At 44.7% G+C, this 26336-nt stretch overlaps 1 protein-coding gene across 3 annotated transcripts in view; it reads right to left on the bottom strand.

The window, feature by feature from the left end:
* The window catches only part of PCSK5 (proprotein convertase subtilisin/kexin type 5), a 1225695-nt gene that overhangs the window by 977526 nt on the left and 221833 nt on the right, over positions 1-26336 (bottom strand). For all 3 annotated transcript variants that reach the window (XM_069229369.1, XM_069229360.1, XM_069229377.1), the window contains exon 3: positions 18080-18193. In XM_069229369.1, coding sequence (XP_069085470.1) covers positions 18080-18193 — 114 coding nt within the window. The remainder of the gene's footprint in view (positions 1-18079; positions 18194-26336) is intronic.

The following is a 26336-nucleotide window of genomic DNA, read 5'->3' as shown; positions in this document are numbered from 1 at the left end:
ACAAACTACTTGCAAGAACATGAATCAGGCATAACCACTTCAGATTTAGAAGGGTGTCAAAGAGTTGATTTTCCAGCAGAAGACTTGTTCATAAACAGGCCAGATTAAAAGATGATGGTATGTAGAAGCAACCCCAGTGCATCTTTCCTCACTCTTCTCGGTTGCCTTGCGATTTTTGGAGCTTTTCAAAACAGTGCATAGAAAACCACAAAAATACTACATTTGTTATACAGTAAACGCCTGTTCTACCAATTATGCACAGCATTCAGGGTGTTTTCTTACCAGACTCCATAGAAGTGGTTTGGTACACAACTGCTACAATACAGTACATTCATCAAACCATTTGAAAAACAATTGAAAAAAAACAGCATTTTACACACAAGATTACATCAATGCCAGCCATCTTCTTCATGACTACTAATCCGGCTTCAGGTCACACTGCACTACCGAGGCAGCTATCTTACTAAACTTAGATCATGTCCTCAAGACCACAGATAAAGATGATCACCTGTCATGATATTGATGGAGTTTTCAAGCTCCCTTGGACACCATCGATGATCACACACTCATTCAGATCATGAATCCAAACATGAGATTCACTGGCAACATCTTTTCGCTGTCTCTCTGCATGCGTACTGAATAGGCACACATTCATACCCTGCTAACTTCCCGATCCCAGACAACTCCCTCCAGCACCCCACCCCAAATCACATCATATCCCCATCATTTTCACCATGTAGGACTATGGCTCAAATTCTCAAAGATTCCGTGAGAATAATCGTATTTAAGTAATTGTATCCCCAAGTGGATACTGTTGCTGAGATGGGAATATGTTCCAGGGAATCCTTTGCAATCTAGATACACCACTGATGGAGCACATTTCTTCATTTTGCAAACAAAAACACATTTAAATAAATAGTGCTAAAGTTTATGCTAAATAACACACGTATTATGGATACAAGCGTTTGAGAAAGATAATCATACTTAGGCATTATAATTATGTAAAAGAAATAATGTGCTGAAGTTAGCTTAAATGTTAATGTTCTATTAACAGATACGTAGATGCTAATGTTAAAAGACCTATTTTTCATGTTGAGCTGTTGTTCTGAATGAGATGTTCTTCTTTTCACTGAAGCTGCTGTAACTTTCTAGAAGCCATCTGTAAGGTAGTGAATAGGCATTTGGTATGTATTACCCAACTGATAATGAGGTTCTCACCAGGAGGAGAGGAGACAAGATGAAGAATGATTAATGGGAATATCTGTCTGAACCACGAAATGTGGACGAAATATATTTTCAAGGGCTCATATATGTGGCCTATTATGAAGACGTGAGAAACTAGGGAGTTTACTTACTCCCAGGAGTTTACTGAAATCCTACGGGATTCTGTGAACTGAGAATGTGTTAATTGTTTCTATTCCTAATTTACCATGTTTATATTAGTGTGTGTTCCTAGAGTAAGTCGTCACATTACTGGAGATCCTTGAGACCACATGACTCTTCACAAGAGATTACATTTGAGATGAATAGCTTTTACTAGAGGTCTGCTGATTTATAGCTAAGAATACTTATCAGCTTAACAATATTATTTTTAATTGAATTGCAAAGGCTTCATGATTCTGCATGATTCTCTCATCAAAACTCTTTGCTGGGTTTCTGAACTGACACCTTAGCTAATTCTTAACATATTTTAGATTAGGGCAATTTCATTATGGAACATGTTTGTTGCATGGTCACTATTTTAATTATATTTTTTACTAATATTGTATTTTATTTTGTTTTGAAATATCATCTAATGGACTATTTGAATTTATAACAACAATTATGGAACATTATTACTTTCTTAATAAAACAATTTTAAAATTAAAATTACTAATAAAAACCTTTAACATACACAAATTCTCTTTATTGACTTACATAAGACAAATAAATTGTTGATACCCTAAGGGGTTCATGTGAATGATTGCTCCTTTTACACTCTCTTAGTTGATGAACAACGGTCCATATGACCAATGGCAGTGGTCATTTAATGAAAACACCCAAAGATCACAATCTAAATATCCTCACTCCGTCACCACCCACAAACTAGGAGAAGTGAATGGCAAGAACAGATTTTGTCAAAGCCTTTTGGTGGCTAGGTGTCAACAATACATTTTGAAGTGCAGATGAGGCATGGTGGATGCAGAACCTACTGGAAGCATACAATTGTGGTGACCATACAGTAGCCTCTAGCTGTCACAAAAAGAAGTGTTATGCATCAGGAGCTTCTTTGAGACCGTAATAGCCCAGCGATTGTCTTCTGTGGTGTTTAACTACTGCAGACACCGATTGTAATAGACCAACAAAAAGAAAAATAAATGCAATTCAGGCTAACTATGCAGCAATAAATATTCCGAAAATTGAAACATGTAACAACTCTTAAGAAGATGCTAAAAAAAAATGCCTTGCAAATTCCATAGAACAGCTTGAAGACTGTAAAAGGTCCCAGCCTCCAAATAACTGGTTTTCTGTTTGGCGACAAGGAAGACAGAAGATGTCAAAAACTCCTTACAACAGTAGTTTGACATGCAGCTCAATTGAATGAAGCCAAGGCATTCACTGATTGCCACTGTATCAACAAGATCAAGGGAAAGAGAGAAGACTGAGGATAGTGGTACAATTAAGCAGTGACCAAGTGTTAGCTAGGGCCAGAAACGGAGAAGGCTTATCTTGGATGTGGCCTAGAATCTGTCACAGCTGGCCACCAGTCATGAAATAGGGAAAGGGAGAGCGATGGATTCTATGAAGAAACCCTTCCAAGGTTACAGGGTACTAGCCGGGATGGACATCAAAGTCACAACCATAGTCAAAATGTATTTGCTATGGGATGCCAAATTCATTTCTAAACCTAAGGAAACACAGAAAATCAAGTAAAGCCAGTCTAAAGAGAGAAGGTTCAACACAGGCAAGCAAAATGGGCTAGTAGTTTAACATAATGCCTGCTGTAATCTAAGAGGAAGGTTTTTACAGTGATGGTGAGGTGTAGTGAACTGGGTGCTGTTGTGTAGGGTTTAAAGTGTTGTATATAACAGTACGAGGGTTTCTCATGAGACATTGGTAGCGGGGATGGGGTTTGGGGACATGTGATCATGTGGAAATAGGCCAATCCAGGAAAGCTATAATACAGATGCTAGTGTTGTGTTTTGGAGATTATTTCGGGATAAAGGCCATGTAAAGGGAATCTCAGAGTATTGTACTGGACTCTGCTGCCTCCCAAGGTTCCAGGCTTACCCATTTCTAATGGTAAATTTCAGATGATTATTAAAACAGGTTTGGCACCAATTTCCAGTATGTATAAGTGGAAAAGTGCACTAGCACATAAAATCAAACACATTCTTTTTTCAATTGAAAAAAGGTAGACAGGTGAATGGGTTATGGGTTGAAATCAGAGCTTTGTGTAGTCAGTTTACTGTTCTGCATATTTCATTGGCTTGAAGCAGAGCGAAATAATACCTCACTGGCTAATTTGACATATTAACACGTTTGTGCCACATGCTTTATTGTAGAAATGATCACTTTTTGGCACAAAGCACTCTGAACAAAAAAGGCAAATATAGTTAATCCATAGACCTCCTCACCATAGATTTCTTCTGACAATTTCAGCAGATAAAATACAATGGGTAGATTGTTCTTTTTCCCCCCCTGATTTCCAGGTACACCAATGTGTTGACAAAACAAAGTTTGTAAACCATGGCTTCAGATTTTCTCAAAGAATGATTGTCTGGTTTATAATTAGCCTTTTCGTGCATTTACCATTTTTGTCCACTTATCAGCAACATGTCTTCGGGACACTGTTTATGCTTTAATCATAACTTTTATGCATAGTTTCATCTATCTGATAAGAAGCTATGAGCTTTAGACACCCAAATCTTCAAACACGGCTTGCACATCCTCCGGACCTGGATGTCCAGCCCTTACCTGGAGCCCAACCCAAACAAGACAGAACACCTATTATTAGCCAAGAACAAACAACAAGATACACTACAAACCTGGCTCAATGACCTGTACCTTGATGTCTTTGAAACCAAACTCTCCCCAAAGACCGAATCACTTTGATTCACCCCGGACACCAACCTCTCCCTCAACGAACATATTGCTAAACAAGCATTTTCAATGCAATGGGTCTCACATTTGCTCAAGTTGGAGCTATTAGCATTGTAAATTCCTAACAGGACTTTTCTTGCCACATAAATAGAAATGAAAAGTAAAATAGTTGACATAAGCAAGGCGATTCAAAGCGGCATGAGCGCGAAGGAGACACAAAAGGAAAAATAAGTTCTCCCACAATCGAACGTATCGGCAATTGCGCAATTATCCATGAAACGGGGCAGTCTGCGAGGCAGTGACAAAACTGCCCGAAGGAGGGACAAACGTAAAGCATTTACCAATGATAACAAAGGATTTTTGAAAGGCAAGCCCCCGAATGAGTGAAAGTGATGGGCGTGCAGTGGGCGTGGTTAAAAGCCCATAATATTTACAACAGGTCAAAGGCCTTGCAAGCTCGACCTAAAAACTAATATTGCATGATACCTGGTTCTTCCCTAGCTAATAAACTGTCCACTGTGACATAAAAGTAGAGCTCCTTTTTCCCAGTCTATTATTAACTGCACAGCATGCATGTACTGGTACAGACAAGAGGACGTTTTCTTGGAGGAAGGAAAGTTATGTAATTGGTAAATAGAAGAGAATATGGAATTTGACACTGTTATTAAGTTGAGGATAAGAAATATCAAGGATGAAAGGCAGAATAATTCCTTTTAATCTAGCAATTAATTATTGAAAACATTTCTACGCATATTGTTGATGCAATAGTAATAATCTAGTGAAGCAGCCTCTGATTTAATTCCTACCTCAGGACGCGTGTTTAGCAGTTTAGATTACTGTGGGTTGTATGAAATTGATTATTCATTAATTTGACAAACAATGCATCTCTTGACATTTTCAATTGCTTGTCAGATACCGTAATTGAGTTAATGATGTCATTTCAAAATGCTAAAACAGACAAGGAAGCTGCCAATGGGCTTAAAATGGGCGGCAACGCTGCAGAAAAAGACTCCTTTGGCACATGTATGTAGAGTATACAAGAGGAGTTTGGGTCACATACCTCCAGGTACTCTTCCAACCAACGTTGACATTACATTATATCTTTTATGATCATTATTATTCCTGTTTGCACGACGATTAACTTGTATCTCCTTTGTTATACTACCTTGCAGTTTGGTTAACACATTCTCAAAGTTTGAGGATCAGTGGAGTCGAGGCTTCTATCACTTTAAGTAGTAAAGAAATACACAGGGTCTAGTGGCAAACAGTGGTGTTAAACTAAGTTTCACTAAGACAAAAAACATGAACGAATAACAGTGCTTTATATTTCTTTAAAAAATCTTCTAATACGCTTTACAGCTATAAAGTGCCTATTATAGTTTGTCTTTGCTAATGTCCAAATTTCAAACAGGTGATTTACTTTCAATGTTATTTGGTGAGGGAGTGTATGAATTCATATTGCTTTGTGGTGTCTTAAGATGTGCTGTAAACAAAGCAGCCTAGTATGTTGAGTTCAAAGTGTGGGGGAGTTCTATTTACATTTTGATCTTATGTTACACGATGTCTGTCTCCCTTCCTCAATGATTCTGCGTACTATTTAGAATGGGAAGGCGAGCTCTTCTCTTGCCAAGTTAAGGTAAGACGCAAGTAGCATGAGAAGGGCCGCGGGAGTGTTTCTGCAGGTTGTATACAGAGCTTCCATACTGTCTACCTTGTAGGGTGACCACAGTCCTAATCAGTTGATATTGAACATGTGCTGCATACTGCAAGTTAACTATTCAATTCTCCGCCTATTACGGACTGACCTTACATGCTTTTCTGATGCACCCTCTGGGATTTTAGTGTTTGTGTTGGAGATTTCTTTCTGCCAGTACAAGCTATGCATGAAACCATTTCAGTCAATGAAGAACACACGGCATACTGTATTGTCTTCATTAGGCCCAGGAAAGCATATGATTTGCTTTCCATCTCTGCCGCTGGGCGCTAGTGTCAGCTGACATTTTTCCAGCGGGCCACAGAAAGATACTTTGGCCACTAAAGGGAAGGCTGTCAACCCAAATCAACACTTAATGAACAGTGAAGTATTCTCCGTTTTGGAGTGTGGGTATTTGTGCACTGCAGTATTCCTTGAAAAGTAATGTCTAACGACTGCCTGAGGCCCTGTTCTCAGCATTAATTAGGCAGGTGAAAAGGTATGAGACAAGAGAAAGAAAATGAATTATGATTCGTTTCCTGTTACGCAAAGATAGAATATAAATATATGTTAATGGCCCTGAGGATCATTCATGAAAAACAACGCTGATCACAATTTACACATGACACAACTAATCACAATAAACTGGAAAAAAGTAATTCATAGGAAGGGGTTGATATATTCTATGAACTTCAGACTGTGTACAACATTTGTGATGCTGAATTACCAGCAGAGATATAAATTTAAAGATGTTAACTAATCAACTCTCATAAATGGTACAGAGAACTTGGCAAGAAGACATAGAGAGATAAAAGCATTTGTTACAGCGGCAAGCGAGATCCATGGCAATAATATGTACAAGCAAAATACAAAATGCAAAGCATGACAGAAGTCATTCACTAACCCTGTTAGAAGTCAATAACTCAACCCGTTTCTGAGCAACTCAAATCGAGGCCAAGGGGTGTGCACATGTAGACCTGGCAGGGCTACAGCTGAATCCCCCCACAAATCTTGTGATGTTTCTGGGGACAACCCTTTGCTAGCAGTCGCGGCTCGCTGCACTCACAAGGGGCAGGTGTGGCGGGGGGAGGGAAGGGAGGTGGGGAGGAGCGGAGGTACAGTTAATGAATACATTTTACAAAAAAAAAAAAAAAAAAAACATACCTGATCTGCCAACCCACACCGCACTGCTCCTCTTTCTGTCATTGCTGCAGGTACAGACTCCCAGACTGCCCTGTGGCCAATCCTGATGCTGCTCAGATCAGCGTTAGGATTGGCTGGGAGCACCCAGCCAGGGTGTTCCCAAGCAGACTGGGAGCCTGTGCCTGTTCTCTCCAGCCCAGCAACACAGTCCCCGGCTGGAGAGAGCACACTGCGCATGTGTGTTTGGCCAGCCTGAGTATGCTGGCCAAACACACATGCACCCTAAGGTGAGTGCACAGTGCACTCCCCTCATCCAGGTCAGCCCACAAGGCCCCACCCCTTTCACAATGAAAGGTTTACAGCTTCTGCTGCTGCTGGGGGACGGGGGCTGAGGGGGGGTGGCGACGCTCCACCACCGTAACGAAGGAGCCGCCCCTGCTTGCTAGATATATTAGGCATTCCAGGCTTCCAGTAATCCATGTCTGCTGCCCACCTCCCAAATGAGGGAGCTTCAGATGTTTTTCCAGCTATGTGCTAAATCTCGCTTTGGGGTTATCACGCCTAACCAGAGCAGTGCCCTGTGAAATCTATTGCCCTCTGGACCCTCCATAATATGCACGAGAATTAGTTTAGGGCCCCTGGGTACTCTCCAGCCCAAAACTCCTTCTAAGTGGCCTAAAAACCCATTCCAGAAGTGAGAAAGTGCAGGACAGTGCCAGAACCTGTGAGGTACGTCTCCGCTCAGTCATCGTACTGCAAGCAACTTCCCATGGTGATCCGCCTCACTCTAGTGAGATACGTGCGATGTAGGATCTTAAGTTGAGTTAACCGGAAATGTCTTGAGCCAGTTCTCATCCGCCAGCAGCCCAAGATCCCACTCCCACGCCCCCCCCCACCATCGGATTTGGCAGGTTGCAAAGGAGTATTTGGTATACGGCTGACAATTTGTTGTCTTTAATGTTTGTAAGTAGAATTTAAGCTTCTAAGAGAGAGTATTCAAGTAAGTCACCCTCGGAACTGTATGGTTGGCAAAAATGCATGTCAGAAATGAAGGTAACGGAAGAATTGTGTGCGATGCAGAAAGGCTTTCAGTGACCACTTGTGGAGCTCTTCGCCTAATGAAGATATACCTATAGAGTCCAATGCAGAGAAGCCTTGGTGAGCTGCGATATGTGGGAGCCCCCTACCCTTCAACAACGGATTCTCCAAAGTAAGCCTACCCGCCCATCCCATGGACTTCGCCGCATCTGTGCAGATCAACAGCACTACTCTTGTAGTGGAGGACAGCAGCATCAAAATGCTGCCTCCATAAAGAAGGTGGGGGAGATTGCTGTGACCCATTGTCCAATCCTCCGCCATATACGCTGGATCGTGAGACCCCCTCGAACAACTAGTCATTTATTATAAGTAGATGCACCCCCCTGTAGTAAAGGAGAATGTCAAGAGTCGCTACCCTCCCTTCAAGGGTGAGCTGGCAACACTTCCCCAGGGAGACCTGGAGGTTCTTCCCTCCCCACAGCAAAGTCATGATCATGGAGTCCATTTTGGCAAAAAAGGCCCAACTGACCAGGAAGGCATGGTTTTGGAATTGATAAAGGCGGTGGGCAGAGCAACAGTGTTGATTTTGCCTTGCAATGGAGCATCTATGTAAGCAGTATGCATGTAGATAGTGGAAAACATACTAGTGAGGCACTTTCCTTGTTGAATATTTCCACTTCGGTCATAAACAAGGTGAACGGGGGTGGCCAAGATGGCGAGAGACTAGGATGTGTTTCTCGGGTGCTCCGTCCTGGCCGCCCGCGGATCCCCCTTATTCCTCCCACCGAGGCTGGTGATGGACCTTCCCAGCCTTTCATATGCCACAGTTTCAACTTGGGAGCCTAATGGGTGCCAGACAGGGCTGACACCAGTGGCGGGTCACTGTGCGGCCACCTCCAGTGCAAAATGGTGGCCGTGAAGCCCTGAGACGGGGCGAACACATACAAGAGGCCGCTTCCAGCATTGCACCTGCAGTCTCAAAGAGAAACCTCCATGCTGCTCCTGGGGTGAGCCTGAACATCGCTGCACCGAGGGAGCTGATTCCCTCGACACTGCAGGCCTAGCTGGTGGGCCTTAATGACTACTGCTAACTCATGTGTAGGGACGGCGGACCAGAGGGGGACGGTGACAGTATTGTGCTCTGCCGAGCCATGGTATGGCTGCCTCTGCGCCCCCCAGGAAGAAACCCTTGCTGGTCTACCTCCTCAGCACATCATAGCGGGCCTGTCTGCAGACAAGCAACAGCAAGCCCCCCCTTGAGGGTACCAACCTAAGAGTGAAGACCTGTGCAACGCCTGGAGGCGTTCTTCCTACGTGGCCTGTAAGGTATGATCTGTGCAATGTGCTCCCTGCTGGCTCTGGCAACTGCTAGGCCTCTCTGAGTGTGACTGGAGAGTGCTACACCCTACACTACACTGACTGCTGAATTGGAGCCCATCCGTAGCCAGGGAAAGTAGGTGTCCTCCACTGGCCCCAGCAATTTCTGCTACCTACCTCCTGGGGGTCGGAGAGCTGGAAGGGCTAACACCTACAGGCCCCACAGGATGCAGAGGAGAGCGCATGCGATCTGGGGGCCTCCTGCTTAACTAGCGTCACTGACACCCATGGAGATCTGGACAGGGATGGAGGCCCGGCGTCCTACGTACTGGCTGTGGCACATGAAACCTTGGGGGTCGACACTCCCAATGCAGTGCAGCTCCTGCTTGAGCCCAGAATGGAGGTACCAGTGGGGTGAGTCCACCTCCAGCAGCACAGATCCCATGATGCCTTCTGTTATGCCAAAGTGGTGGCCTGGGTGTCCCCGCCGAAACCCACAGAAACTAACACCTGGGCAGGGGGCGCTCCTGGAGCTATGCAGCCAGACCTCCCTTGGATAATGTAAGATTGGAGCTCGCCAAAGGCCTACATTGCTGCCCAACTACACGACTGACTCTGAGGATGCCCGGAGACTTGAGTATCTGCTGATCCTGTGGAGAAATCCCAGGGAGGGATCAAAAGGAGAGGCCCGCCAGGCAGAATAGTGGTCCCCACTTCTGCCTCTCTGGAAGCTTGCTGGAGTGGGGCTTTATGGAGTCTGGAAAACATCTGGGTTGACAGAGGGCCCACTTATCCCTAGTGAAACAGCAGGCAGCAGGTGAGCTCACCGATGAAAATAGTGAGGGCCAAAAGGGCCACTCCCTCAAGGAGATGCTCACTAAACCTGCTGGGCAGGAGAGTGGATGCTTACCCCTCACAAATCATCCAGGACTCACAGACAGGGGAAAAATTATATGAGGATCCGAAAACTCGCTCTTTCCTCAAAGCACTTTTTTCATCTCTTAGAGAGGACCTTCAAAAGGTCAAAAGAGTCCTTTCTCAGGACCTGAAGTCAGTCTGTGCCTAACTAGCTGAGATGGGTGACAGGGTCTCTACATTGGAGGATAATGCAACTAACAGAGGTGAAGAGATCATCCAACTCCAACTAGAGGTTATGAGCCTAAAAGAACAGAATATTGACCTCCAAGTGCCTTCGGAGAATCTCGAAAGAAGATTGAGAAGTAATAACATTTGTATAAGGGGGGTGCTGACATCTGCGGAAAGAACTGATTTGAACACCTGTGTCAAAGCCCTTTTTGCCCACATACTGGAGACTCCTGACACGGACATTCAGCTAGACAGAGCTCAAAGGCTGGGCCTGCCTCGCCCAGCAAACTCTTGCCCAGCTGATGTCCTAGTGTCCGTCCATGATTTCCAATTAAAAGAGCAAATCCTCAGCAAGGCAAGGGATCTCCACTCGTTACAGTTCAGTGGCACCACATTACAGCTGTATCAGGACCTCTTGGGAATAACCCTCCAGAAGAGATGCGCCTTTTGCCCTGTCACAGCACACCTCTGAGAACGGGGTGTCTCCTGGGGCCATAAGATGGAGACAACCTTTAAGTGGTGGCGCTAGCTCATAAATGTCTATGCAGTGGGGTGGGTTCAGGGAGGGCAGGGGGATTGGCGGATCAATTCCACACACAGATCCCAATGCTGTTATTCCACTGGAGAGAAGATAGTTCACACTTGGGCTGCTACCCACCTAAGGACAATGTTGTTATTTAGGTTTTCTATATTGGTTGGGGGGCATTATTTTGGGGGATACTGACGAGGCTCAGATGGGCACCACTCATAAATTAAGGTCTCAACACAACAATTTTGCACAGTCCAGTAGCATACAGGGGTTGTTGATGATGAATACTAGGATAGCCTGCAATACCTCCAAGCCCACCTCCTCTCATTATGCATGATACACTGTGGGACATCATCCTTAACGTGGAGGGGATCAACAACCCAGCCAAGAGGCGAGCAATTATCTCCTACCGTAACACTCTGGAGAAGATAGTTGTCTATTACAGGAGACACACTTGGTTTCAGGAGACTGGCATCACAGTCCGGCCCAAGCCTTCCCTCAGCAGCTTTATTCCTCAATGGTTACTAAGACAGCCAGAGTAGCTATCCTGGTTTCTAGGTCCTTCCAGGGAAAGATTGACCACAAAACTGTGGAAGTTAGAGACAGGCTGCTTACCGAGTGAGTAGTTGGGGCGTCCTCCTTTGCTCTGGGACAGGAACCCTTCCCTCTGTAAAGCCATAGCTAAAGCCATGACTCCTAGGGACAGACTGATTTTGCTGGGAGGGATTTAAACCTGGTGTTCCAAAATAACATAGATCACTCCGCCTTTCGTAATGGCAGGAATCTCTAGAGTGGGTGCTCAGTGGCTGTGAGATGTGGGCATGCATGACCTCTGGAGAGCATCTGACCCACAGACCCGGGACTATACATTTTATTCCCACACGCACAAAACGTATGCCTGCCTAGATTACTTTGTAGGGCCTGCTGAAGTATTAGGTATGGTAACTACAATAGACATAGAGACTCATGCCTTATCATACCATGCAGCAGTGACCCTTAACTTAGCATTCCCCCCAAAAACCGAGTATATCAACCGTGGCGCCTGCGAGAGACCTAAGGTAATTAAGCAAATTGAGATGGCCATTAATGACTTTATGACTATAAACAACACGGCCGACACTCCCACCTCGCTCCTCTGGAATGCATGTGAAGCAGTTATACGGGGTGAATTACTTGCAATCTCTGTGGCAGACAATAAGCTGTGCTGGGAGAAGTGACAGCACCTCCAACAACAAGTCGGAGAGCTAGAGTGCATTCATCACTGCACAGGCACCACCAGGGAATGGAGACAACTGGAGACCACCAGGAAACAACTGGTGGCCCTGGACCTCGATAGAGCCAAATATTCTCTCCTCTATCTCAAACACTCCTCTTACATGGGAGGGAACAAGTGTGGGCGACTTCTGGCTAACTGTTTATGGGCCCACAGGCAGGTGGCATGGGTCAAGGCGCTGGTCCCTAGCGACGGCACGGTTATAGAAAGAGAAGACCAGGTCTTCTCCCAATTTGGAGACTTTTAAGAGGAACTCTATACTGCCCAATCCCTACCCCCAGAGCATATAGTTAGATACCGCCAAAATGTATACACCTTGACTCACAGCCAAGCAAATAGAGGAGCTGGACTGTCCCATCCACATGGAGGAGGTGATATCAGCCATTGCCTGCCAGAAACCGCAAAAAATCGTAGGGACCAGATTGTTTTCCGGCAATATTTTACAAGACATCTTGCCATACACAGGCCCCGATCTTTACACGCTTGTGTAATTCCATCTCTAGTCTTCTCACTATACCTGCCTCTATGATAGAAGCCTCCATAGTTGTCATTCTCAAGCCTGGAAAGAATAAGTGGCAGTGCGGCTCAAAACGGCCTATTTTCCTCCTTAATGTGGACACTATGCTCCTCACTAGCATCCTGGTCGCACACTGGAATCCATTGACCACAGGTCTGGTAGTTCCAGACCAAGCTGGCTTTATTCCACAACAGCAATGTAGAAACAGCACTAAACGAATTCTTCATATCATTAATAAAGCAGGGCACTCCAAGCGTGAAATTTTACTTTTAGCAGTAGATGCCAAAAATGCATTGACCCTATTTGAAAGTGAAACTCATTTTGGGTTTGCAGCCTAGTTCAGTAGCTGGATATGAAGTAATTATGATCACCGAGAGCTATTGTTAGAGTTAGAGTAAATGGACACACATCCACCTCTTTCCCCATGCAAAGAGGGACATGGCAGGGATGCCCGTTGTCACCCTTGTTATTTGTATCATACATGGAGCCTTTTGCACACAGGGTACGTAATCACCCACACATCACAGGGGTGTGCTTCGGTGGGGAAGATCACACCATTTGCCTCTATGCAAATGATGTCCTCGTAGTGCTACACAACCCGTCGACAGCTCTGCCAGCATTCTTACAGGAGCCAAAGTGCTTTGGGTATGCAGTGGGCTTTCAAATTAACATCCCTCAATTTATCGGTCCCACCTGAGATGGCTGAACAGTTAGCCAACCACTTTCCAATACAGTGGTTGCCAACATCCATCCCCTATTTAGAGATTTCATTAGCCCAGACATTAGCTGACAAAGTCTCCCTAAATTACGAAATGTTGCTCCAAAAGGTTACCCAGCATTGAGCACAATGGCACCTATATCAGCTTTCGTGTCTTGGTAGGATTGCAGCACTTAAAATTACAGCTATTCTTTGAACCCTCTTCCTATTTCAAACCATTCCACTTGAACCACCCACTGGGACGATTAAAGCCTTGCAGCAAGCCATGCATTGCTTTGTCTGGATAGATGAGCTCCCACAAATGAACTGCAAACAAAGCTATACACTTCCCATAGAGGGTGGCTTAGGTGTTCTGAACTTGTTGGCATACTATCAAGCTGCCAAACTCTGATATCTAGTTGAGTGGTTTTGGCTTGAATCCGAGAATCATCGGCTATTCATGGATTGGGCAGTAGTCAGCAAGCACCTGTAAAGGGTACACTTTTTGCAGAAGACCAATGCACATGGGGCCTATACTCCTCGATGATTATCAAATCCATGTTGAGGGTATGAGATAAAGTAGCAATACGCCACGGCCTTACCACATTTCCTTCTCTCTGGACCCTGATTTTGGGGAATAAGGATTTCACTCCAGGGTTGGATCAAGTCGCTTTTCAGACGTGGCAGCTAAATGGATGGCGATCTATAGGCAATCTATGCCAGGCTGATGGTATTCTCCTTTTTGAGCAATTAGGTAGGGACTTTGCACTTCCCAAGACCGAGAGGATACCATACCTGCAGGTGAGACACTGGATTTTCCAACTAGAAGTGAGAGCGGGGACTCATCGCCAGCTTACGCCTTTTGAAAAGTGGCTCAAAACAAAAGACACTGACAGGGGAACGATCTCAGATCTTTACAATTACAATGCACCTCCTGATTGAATACCACCCCAGGGCAGAAACACTGGGAGGTGGAATTATGGCCTGAAATGAGTCCATCACTGAAACGGCCACCAAGATCCTCTCATATTGGTACCATACACCTCTCTGATTACAGAGATATTACCCTTCACGCAGTGCGGACTGCTGGTGCCAGTGTGGGCCATGCAGCTCTTACGACTAGTCAAAACAGACGCAAATACATAGGGACTTCTGAGGGAGAACCTGAGCAATACATACATGACCTGTAACACAGGGCAGGCATCTGTGAGTACCCCGGGGGGAGGGTTTGGGCAGGTTTCACTTATATTTTTGGGGTCTAACCAGAATTTCTAATGCTTTGTTTTACAATGTGAGAGTTTCTGAAACTAATAAAACAGATTTGAACCATAAACAAGGTGAACACCAAGTGCCCGTTTCACAAAACTTTATAAGAATGAGGATAAAGTGGATAAACTTTAAACTTGGACTACATTTTCAACCTATTTTGAATTAGGTATGAGTCCGAGAACCTCCTGAATATTTACATTAGTTGCAGATATCCATATATACTCAAATTTGTAACTATTTATGCATCCAGAAATGTAGCTGTAAATTTCCACAAGCAGAAATGTGACAGAGAAACAGTTGCACATAAAAAGATTGTATTTTCGTCTCATAGATAAGACGTGTATCCTTGTGTCCCTCTTCTCTACACCCTTACGAACTCTGGCAGATTTCCCTCTCCTTTTCCAGCCTAGGAACATATTTCTCTTTGATAAGAGTATTTTTTCAAGTATATTGAGGGTGCAAATAACCGAAACTGTTAAGAAATACCTGCGAACTTGAGACCCTCCCCCAAAACATGCCTCTACAACTAGATTTGCTCACATGTAAATTCAACCACACTGGCAGAATATTCCTGTGACCGAATCAGATGTACGATAACACCCCACCATTCCTGATAACATGACTGAAGAATGGGACTTTGCTCTCATTGATGCTTTTGGCACATGTGAAATATATTATGGGTTATAAAAAGTTGAACGTCTCAGGCATAAAACAAATGTGACTAAACTATCTGTGAATGGCAGGAAACCAAATTCCCCAAACATCGAAATGCTGTGCTCGGCTTACAATGCACTTATTTAAAATACCACTTTGTGTTTTTAAGTTTCTTCGCTGTCTTTTTTCAGTAGACGCAGAAAAAAAAAAACATTTGCAAAGTCAAGAGGTTACACCCATTAAATTTACTGGCTTTGCTAATCCTCCCCACTCTTTCTCTCTCCACACCCCCCTCCATGCCCACGATCCTAGTGCACGCACGAAGCATTCTGGAATTATTTTCTACACACGGAGGAAACAAAATCATCCCAAAATGGCCCCAGAGCAAGAAAATAAAAATATCAACATCGCTACTGTGTAGACATGAATGTGCGGTTCTCATACTGCAGCGGTTTCCTTCCGGTTGTTTTTTCTAAAACACTTCAAGATGGGCATCTAGGTGTGCAGATGTATGTGAGGCTGCTATTTTGGGATGATTTTCTTTTATTTATTTTTTTAACCTTTTCTTAGTTTACTGTTTTTAAAAAGAAATAAGCGGACTGGCAGCAGTATGCAGTCTTTGGATCCTTGCATAAGAATCCAAAGCGAACAGCGTTTCAGAAATATATAAAGTCAGGGGTACATGAGGTACAAATGTACACACAGGGCATCCTTGGGGGGCAGGTGTAAAGATAAATTAAGTCAAGAAAACCTAAGTGACGGATGACAAAAATCACAAGAAAAGAATAAAAGCATATGGAAGAGGACACCAGAGACATAGTGAGGGTGACACACAGGGACAGGAAAAGCTGAGAAACAGAACTGAAATTAATTTAGTGGTAACAAAGATACAATCACATGAAGGCTCAAGAAATGAGGAACCTAGCAAGAGTAAGAGGAAGCCATAGCAATACACGATACCCAAGGGATCCAAGGGACCCAAAGCTTGAAACAGCTTAAGACTGGGACCTACAGGATATATGTATCTATATATCACCTAGATGCGGTTGCTACTAGGTAGTTATAAGTTAAATAAGCTGTTTCATAAGAAAACCGTTTTTTGTGTTGATAATAACTTAGGCCCCTTTTGACGAATCTCCATGAAACTTTCCCAACATGTGCTACAGTCTGACTAGTTTGTGCATTGAGTGTTTCGGGGAGATCAGTCAGGAGGGGACTGAGGAAAAGGAGTGTCCTAAAACCAAAATCCCCATGCATTTTGCAGTATTCTATAGACTACTTTAGACAAGCTCTTGGTACACAGATTGTGCTTTTTGTGATGTGGTGTAAATCCGTATTTTTGGAGAAATTTAGGATGAAAATTGTATATCTGGGCGGCTGAGTCCACAAGAGTCTTGAGAATCTCTCATGGGGGCGCCAATTTGAAAATACAGCATTCTGATTAGCCCAGGGAGCTTCATTTCCCTTGGGCCATCTCGCCCTCGCAGAGTCCGACCCCTACAGGAGCAAGCGCTCTGATTGACAATCAGCAACATGAGAAAAATGTTGCTGGCAGCCATTACGGGATGCAGGGACTTAGTCCCCCAGAGGGATCCCCGGGCCAAAATCAAACAAAAAATATTGTAAAATTATATGCGATTCTGCAGGACTCCCATGGAACTCCTGCAGGATTGTTTACAAAAAAAAGGTGGCTGGGGCTGCTTTGTTTTAACTATGGGAGGTGTGAGCAGACCCCCTCTAGCTTTAACAGGGCCTGGGGAGCCCACCCCTGTGGCCGGAAATATGTTATATGTGGGTAGGCTTTCATGAGCCATTAGAGGCCCCAGGGAGCCCACCTCCAGGGCTTAAAACTCTTTATATGGGGAGGGTGAAACATATGACCCATCCTCATTGAGTCATCAGAGCCCCCAAGGAGCCCATCCCCAGGGCCAAAAACACAGTACATGGGGAGGGGAGAAGTGCCCCACCAAAGCCTCTAAAGACCCCAGGGAGCTCAACCACAGGGGGCAAAATTCTTCAAAATGGGGGAGGTAGGCACATGGATCCCCTCCTCGAGCCTTTTAAGGCCACAGGAAGCCCACCCACAGGGCTAAAAACATTTCATATGGGAAGAGGGGACATAAAGCCCCCCTCCTCAAGCCATCAGAGGCACCACCAAGGCCAAACATTGTTAAAGGGGAGGGGGATGAATGGTCCCCCTACACAAGCCTTAAAAGCCCCAGGGAGCCCGACCCTGCAGCCAAAATCCTTCAAAATGGATAGAGGGGCTGCACAACACCCCCCCCCCAGCCTAAAAAGGACCCAGGTAGCCCACCTCAGGGGCAGATTACTTTAAGAGACGGGTGTTGCGTGGCAGTGTGAAGGCTGCAGGTAGTATGATCTTTATCACCTTCAGACCTTGGGTATTTTAAGTGACTAGTGTCTTGTTTTGCCAAGTGCTGCATAGTGTACACTGTTCTTAGTAGATACCTTTTAAAACTCTGTACCATGTGAGTTTCACTGACCTGTGGAACATCAGAAAGCAGGAGTCGGCGTTTGGTATGCCTATACAGTATAGATTAAGGTTCATAAATTGCAGGACATCCAAAGTTACAAAACCCGTTTGCAAGGCTCTTTGCTCTATACCGAGTAAAACTAAATGCTTTGTGATACAGTTGGTGATAGCTGTACCGGACATGAATGATATTTTCTTGGCCATGATGGACATGCAGCACCATTTAAGGCCTGGAATTTTTCTACCACAGACATATTTCAGGGATACAGCCAATGAGTATACTCACCATGTACCACATACTTGGCCACTTGGGGTCGTTGAAATACGGGGACTGGCTACCACCAGCCTTATAATCCCTCTTTATCCTTCTTTTAACCACCTGCTGCTGTATCCACTCCACCTGCCAACAAGGAAAACCTTTCGTAAACATTCAATTCCGTCACATTTATGAGAAATGCATAAAATATTGGAACATTTCTCACGCCTTGAGTCAGGCATATATTTCACTTCTAGTGCAGTGCATTTTGGCAGAGTCTGAGCGCGGCTCGCCTTGGTAATCTGCGCTGGCAGGCAGGCTTGGCGGTGGAATACAATAAATGTGAATAGCGTTCTTGGCTACGAACAGCAGATGACAATCCCATCACTGGCTCGCATAAACCTTGAACCATGCAATACAGTTCTCGTTTGTCCTGAGTACAGGTGCTGCCAATTTTTCTCATTAAAACTAGGCCGCCGTACTATTTCGGGAGAGTTTTTGAAAATAAGTTGGCAACGGTTATATCCGTTTTGTTGTCTCTTTGAATTGTTAATTCGTTAATGTATTCAACAGCCACATCCAACAAAACAACTCCTTCCCTGCACGGAGAGAACAAGGTGTGATGATTTGCCATCATTAACCGTGCAGCGCTTTACTGAGGATACACGGACGTATATTTCCACACAACGAAAACGCATGGAAGAGTTGCTATAAGGTGATGAATTGCACCACCAGCCAATGTGCGTCAATAATCATCACATGAGGCGTGGAATTAGGTTTACGCATAGTTCATGTGTGTGTAAATTCAATGTAAAAATGTGTAAACGTTCGAGTGAACTGCAGTGGCGTAAATGTGAACTGAGGACCCAACTACGAGATGGCGGGACTCTGATCGAGAACCCGGATATAACCACAAACGCCAGTAACTGTCCCTACTGGGAGATAGTGCGCGTGCTTAACCTGGCGCAGCAATAAATGAGCACTGAGCTGTTACAGCTTTTACTGCTGCATTGTTTCTTTTTGGTATGTGTCTGTATGTAATGATGAAAATGACCAATAAAAAGATTTTAAAAGCCTGTGTTTGAACGTAGTTAATGTATACTAAGCCGCCCACAAAACTGTTACATTTCAACCATCTGTACCTAACAAAAATCAGAGGGCCGCATTATAAAAAGGATTCCCTCTGCCAACAACAATGCCCGGGATACAGACTACATAACCCTCTCCAGTTATTTATGCTCTCTTATCCCTCATCCACCAAACAAGATCACCACCACCACTATTTGGAAAAGGAGAATCCACATGCCTGTCTACCTAAACGTGAAACAATTGGTGGCCTGTAAGGGATAATATATAAAGTCAATCGGTCAACAAGAATACTTTAATTATTATTGGATCATAAACTTTAATTTTCATATTTAATATTAGAATCAATTAAGTGACCGCTTTCTTCCAGGCAGTGTGAGCAGGTGTGTATATCATCCCTGGTCTTATTGTATTTCTGTACACTCTATAATACGTTCTACATTAATTACAATACACACAGACATATATACTCAGGTGCAATATGGTACAAATAGACTTTTTCCAAACTAAAAACCAAGAACGGGAAGCAAACGCTTTAAAGTATTTTGTAATAATTTGGCAGACTCTATATATTTATCCCTTACAGGCCACCCATTATTTGTTTCACTGTTAGATGATTCAAGGCTGAGAGGGTTATTTGGGCAACATCTTATTTGTTGATTGTATATATAGCTACCAAAACATGGCAGACCATGTGAAATCCTATTCTGCAAATTAAGTTTAAGCCTTTTCCTCTAAACTTACTAATTCCAGACAGTCATCTCCAACCTCCATGATCAACTTTCAGTCTCTAACAGGACAATAAAATCTCATTTTTTGTCTCAATGACCTCTCCACCTTCCTCTAATTAATGTTCGATTTCCCTCTTTCCAGTCTTTTTTAAAATACTACAAAGACTGTTACTTAACCCTCCCACTCATGACCTCACTACCGACCTGTAAGGCATTTTCTGGCATGTTTACCCATTTTTTAACGGATTTACTGAAATTTTTGGACTCTGGGCACAGGGAGATTGAGAAACACCACCCGGTGAATGAGTTTGGAACCCACCCACCCCTCCGCCCAGCAAAGCATGATAAAAAATTGGATAACCCCAACTGGAATACCTGATCTTTAGGTAAGGCCAAACATAGAATAGTTGCAAAGAAATTACAACAGTGGCCTAAACACCAGATGCTACACGAGGGCTCCAGAGTGCAGTTACATTCACCCACCAGTGACTTTAAAAGCTCAGCTTCAGCACTGTCTCTGCAGCCCTGATGAAGGACAAAAGTTGCACTACTGTCAAGTCAAACTGAACCTTTTTGACATGCTTAAAAACATGCTTCCAACATTAATTAAGCCACCTCTATGAAGTGTCTTGGAGGCAGGAAGGCCGGGTTCATAAATATCTAGAGAGGACCAACCGAATATGTGCACTACCCTTTTGAATCATGTCACTAAAGTAGCAAACTGACACACTTGTCCGTGGACATGAGATTATTTCACTGTGATGTTAAAACTGCAGTGAAAGTCATGTGTAATATGTGCCCTATCGGGAGATTAAATCCATTGAATTCTCCCTAACTTTCATGACTAAAAACGAATGTAAATAAAGACCATGATGCAAAATTTAAAGAAGGTGCCTTTGAGGAACAATTTAAAAAGCCAGTATGCCAAAAATTTAAAGAAATGAACGTGCTTCTTCACTGAGTTACAGTTTGAATGTGTTTGCAAAGAAGGATGGGTGCATGAGTAGAATAATAAGCGAGTGGATGGATGGGGAGTGCATGAATGAGTGTACATATGAATTAATGGAAGCTGGAGGATGAGTGCATGGAAGGCCTGAAGACAAGATGCACCAATCGTACAGACTGCTTTGTTTAAGAGCGTTAGTCATGCCTTAATCCTTATTTTTTGCTCTTCACTGGTCATAAAATAACAATAACTGTATTTACACACCAAGCAATCATCAGCTGTGTGCCTCCCTAGCCATGCATTTGTTATTGCACAGATATCAGATTTAACATACTTTGCAAATACAATCATATTTTTCAGTTTCAGAAAATACACAATTTTGTTGTCAAATAATCAAATACTATTGTTTCGTTATTGGATACATATTATACATTCCTCAGTGTTAAGGTTTCTCACCCGAATAATAAAAATCTACTTTTCCCCCAAAAGTAGCGAGTCGTATTATTATTATTATTATTTTGAACATATACACACTTGATCCCCAAATATCAGCTAATGATTTTCGCTAAATACTAATTTATTCTACTTGTACAGATTGCCAGATTCAGGTTTACATGCCAGAGCTTTTCCATATGATGCTCGAGAGGGCTACATTTGTGATAAGAGTACCCACAATGTGTCAGAAGAGGTACCCCCATAGTCAAATTTGACATGTTCTTAAAAAGAAAGATATCTGTGGCTTTGGACAAAATAATCCTAGCACCATTGGCTTTGGCAGATAGGTGTATTCTTTTGGTGGTTGGCATTGAGCCAACTAAGAAACCCCTTGAACTCATTGCTACTGAAATGAGGGCCATTGTCAGATTTGAGAATAGCAGAGATGCCCCACGCTGCAAAGATGTCATCAAGCTGCTCAATGATTTTATCATCGTCTGTCAATGATAAGTCTTCCACCAAAGGAAACTGCGAGTGTTCATCAATGACTACAATGAGATGATGTCCATTTTCTAGAGACCCAAAGAAATCAACTCCAACTCTGTCCCAACATGCACAGGCAGGTCAGGCATTGTTAATATATGCTGCTTCACCTTGGGGGATAAACAGAAAGACCCCATGCTTTTAGCTCTCTTTCAACTCGGTTATCTAGGCGAGGGAACCACACTCAGGGGGTGATTCTGACCCCGGCGGTCTTAGACCGCCGGGGCCAGGGTCAGCGGGAGCACCGCCGACAGGCCGGCGGTGCCCCGCAGGGCATTCTGACCGCGGCGCTTTGGCCGCGGTCAGTGCAGGAAAACCGGCGGTCTCCCGCCGGTTTTCCGCTGCCCGTCAGAATCCTCCAAGGCGGCGCAGCATGCTGCGCCGCCTTGGGGATTCTGACACCCCCTACCACCATCCTGTTCCTGGCGGTTCGCCCGCCAGGAACAGGATGGCGGTAGGGGGTGTCGCGGGGCCCCTGGGGGCCCCTGCAGTGCCCATGCCCATGGCATGGGCACTGCAGGGGCCCCCGTAAGAGGGCCCCGCAAAGTATTTCAGTGTCTGCAAAGCAGACACTGAAATACGCGACGGGTGCAACTGCACCCGTCGCACCTTCCCAATACGCCGGCTCCATTCGGAGCCGGCGTCCTCGTGGGAAGGTCGATTTGCCCTGGGCTGGCAGGCGGCCTTTTGGCGGCCGCCCGCCAGCCCAGGGCAAATCCCAAAATACCCTCAGCGGTCTTTTGACCGCGGAGCGGTATTTTGGAGGGGGAACATTGCAGGGCGGCCTCCGCCGCCCGCCAATGTTAGAATCACCCCCTCAGTCTCTTAGGGCTCTTTTGGTGACTACAATGCCACAATGACATTCACAGGCAAGCTTGATTACCTGCTGTCTCAGACTCTGAAGTATGACCATATTCTCGCCTGTCAATATGATACCCACTTGGGTGACCGATAACTCATCCTGTACATTTTCGAATTTTTGGAATTCAACATCATCAGCAATAGGTCGAACATTTGTCTTTCAAGTTTGCATTGTCATGAGGTCTATGACGATGAGCATGACTTCATATGCTTTGGTAGCAGCAAAAATCTGTTCAATGGATAGAGGTGCTGGTGTGCTGGACCTCACAATGAAATTGAGATCTTCACCCTCTTTAGATGTTGAACTGTAGCAATATAGCGCCACACATGACAAGTAATCTGCAGAGTGTTTGTCTTTCCCCGGCTTATATACAATCACGTAGTCATACTTCTGCAGCCACAACCCCCCCACCTCTTGATATAAGGGGGCTTCTTAGATTTCAGGTTTCCAAAGATAGTGAGCAATGCCTGGCAGTCTGTGATGATAGTGAAAGGTTTCCCATATAAAAACACGTGAAAATATTTGCAGGCCCACACTACAGCCAAACTCTCCTTCTCCGGCTGAGAGTAGGCATGTTCTGTTTCAGACAGGCTTCTACTGGCATAGGCCACAATGTGTCTCTGGACATTTGAAAGACCATTGTGTTGAGCAAGGATTGCTCGCAGCCCCACTGGGCCCGCATCTACAGTGATCTCAGTATGTAACTTGGGGTCAAAATAGGCCATTCCAGTTGCATTCTCAATTTCATGTTTTATTTCTGTGAAACTGTGATCGCATTCAGGAGGCCAATGAAATGGGGCAATCTGTTTTGTCAAGTCTCTCAATGGGACACTCACTGCAGTAGTCACAAATGTACCTTGAGCAATAACTGGCCATGCCTAAGAAGAATCGTAGCATAGTTACATCTCATGGTGGGCAGTAAAATGACGGTGAGATTATACCTTATCTGGGTCAGAAGTCATGCCCCCACCAGGGAGTATGTGCCCAATGAATTTAAGTTTGGTTTTGTGAAACTCAATTTACTGCATTCTGAGTGAGACCTGCATCAGCAAGTAATTGACACAGTTGACACACTTACGCAAGAGCATTGTCATGATCCTTTTGTATTGCCCCAAATACCAGTCTGACATGACTGTAATTGAAAGCATGCAATACAGGTTGAATAATCTGGCGAATAAAATCCTGAAATATCTCTGCAGCCGAAGATACTCCAAAACTCAGTCTTTTTTATCTGAACAAACCAACATGAGATGAGAACATAGTAATGTACCTACAGTTCTCTTCCAGCTCGAGGTTATGATATGGGTAAAGATGGGAGAAGATTTTAGCTCTGTTCAGCTCCATGATCATGTGCGCTATGTGGGGACCAGCATATCTTTCTCTCTTGATTATTTGTTGGCCTGGCGCATAACACAATGTGCATTGTACCGCCACTGTCCTTTTTTGGCACCAAAGCTATGGTCAAAACCCACTGCGTAATACCTGTGGAGTATTCAATGAAGTCATGCTTCAACAGTGTATCTAGTTCTTAACAGCTGGTTGCAAGTGAAAAGTGACTCTGCGGTGCCACTGAGCAACAGTGCAGAAGTTGCATTTTCAGCTGTTTGAGTCTTCCTAGGCCATGAAACAGCCACTGGAACTGACTCACAATTCCAGCTTGGGCATGGATGTTGTGTTTGAGAGATATCAGTCCCATGTCAGCAGCAGTGCTAAAGCTAAGTAACCACATACTAGATGAAGTTCCTTGAAGGACAAGAATTGGCACTTGCAATGACGTTGTTTTGAGTTGCAAAGTTGCTGTAAATGACCCTTGACTCCGTAACGGTTGCGAAGCAGCACACATGAACACATTCATGTTTGACAGAGTAAGTTGTGGGAGAGGAGACAGGCTGTTGAACCTCTCTACTGGAATCAATCCATTATCAATCAGTATTTCTATAGTGCAGCTAATCACCCGTGGGGTCTCAAGGTGCTGTTTGCGGTTGTGCTGCTCAATCTAAAGGCCAGGTCTCAAGGTCCTTCCTGAACTGCTTCAGTGATGCAATCGGTCTGAGTTATAGAGGTAGCGTGTTCCATGTCTAGGCTGTGAGGTAGGAGATGGTTCTTTCTCCTGCTGTACTTTCTCAAATCTTGGGAATGGCTGCGAGGGCGAGCTGGGAAGAACAGAGTTGTCTGTTGAGTACATAGAAGGTGAGGCGGTGGTTGAGGTAGGCCGGTCCTATGTTGTGTAGTGCCTTGTAGGTGTGAATCAGAAGTTTGTATGTGATGCACTTCTTGACTGGGAGCCAGTGTAGGCCTCTGAGGTGACAGGAGATGTGGCTATGTCGGGATGTCCAGGATGAGCCTGGCTGCTGCATTCTTTGTAGTCTTGATGGCAGTTTATTGGTGATGCTGAGATAGAGTGCGTTGCCATGGTCCAGTGCTACTAACAAGTGCATGGGTGACTATCCTCTTGGTGTTGGTGGGGATCCAGTTAAAGAACTTTTGAAGGAGTCAAAGGGTGTGGAAGTACGATGATGAGACGGCGTTGACTTGGCGGGTCATGGACAGAGAGGAGTCCAGGATGATGCCCAGATTGCGTGCTTGGTCAGTGGGAGCGGGGCTATTTCCCAGTGTGGCAGTCCACCAGGAGTTGTTCCAGGCAGAGGGGGTGGAGCAGATTACAAGAATCTTAGTCTTGTCCGAGTTGAGTTTGAGGCAGCTGGCTTTCATCTAGGTTGCGACTGCTCTCATCCCATTTGGAAATTTCTCTTGGCCTTTACAGGGTCCTCGGACAGGGAGAGGATCAGGTGGGTATCATCGGTGTAGGAGATTATGTTTAGCCAGTGTTTGATGGTCTTGGTGAGTGGGGCCATGTAGATGTGGAAGAGCGTTCGGCTGAGGGATAATCCTTGGGTCACTCTGCAGGATGTTTCTTTGGGTTCTGATGTGAACGGTGGTAGTCTGACACTGTGTTCTTCCAGTTAGGAAGGATTTGATCCATTCCAGGGCTTCATTGAGGTTGCCTGTGTCGTGGAGTAGGAGATGGTGCCTAATGCAGAGGAGAGGTCAAGGAGTATGAGTGCGTCCATGTCTCTGTGGACTAGTATGGCTCGTATGTCATTGGTGGGTGCTAGGAGTGCTGTTTTGGTGCTGTGGTTGCTCCTGAATCCGGATTGGGATGAGTCTAGGATCTGGTGTGTCTTGAGGAATTTGGTGAGTTGCTGGTTGATGGCCTTTTCTGTTACTTTGGCTGGGAAAGGGAGTAGAGAGATGGGTCTCAAGTTTTTCAGCTCCCTTGGGTCAACAGTGGGCTTCTTGAGTATTGGGTTGATCTCTGCGGACTTCCAGTCAGATGGGAAGGTGGTGGTCTGAAAGGATCAGTTGATAGTGTGGCAAAGCTCAAGTGCTATTATGGTGCTGTCCAGGTTGAAGATGTGATGAGGGCATGCATCTGAGGGTGCTCCGGAGTGGATGGAGTTCATGAGTTTTTTGGATATCCTCTGTGGTGATGGGGGTCCAAGAGTTCAGGATCTGGTGTGGTGCAGAGTCCGTGGGGTGTTTGTGGGTGATGCAGGTGGGTTTTGGTTCTTGAAACCTTTGTAAATGTTCTGGATTTCTGGTGTAAGAAGGTGGCAAGATCGTTGCAGAGGTCTTGAGAGGGAGGAATGGATGAGGTGTCTGTCCGGGGATTCATGAACTCTG

The sequence above is a fragment of the Pleurodeles waltl genome, chromosome 1_1 (genome assembly GCF_031143425.1).
Source record: "Pleurodeles waltl isolate 20211129_DDA chromosome 1_1, aPleWal1.hap1.20221129, whole genome shotgun sequence".
In the NCBI taxonomy this organism is placed as follows: domain Eukaryota; kingdom Metazoa; phylum Chordata; class Amphibia; order Caudata; family Salamandridae; genus Pleurodeles; species Pleurodeles waltl.
Note: the sequence above shows the minus strand (reverse complement) of the source record. Positions and strands in the feature narration are given on the sequence as shown.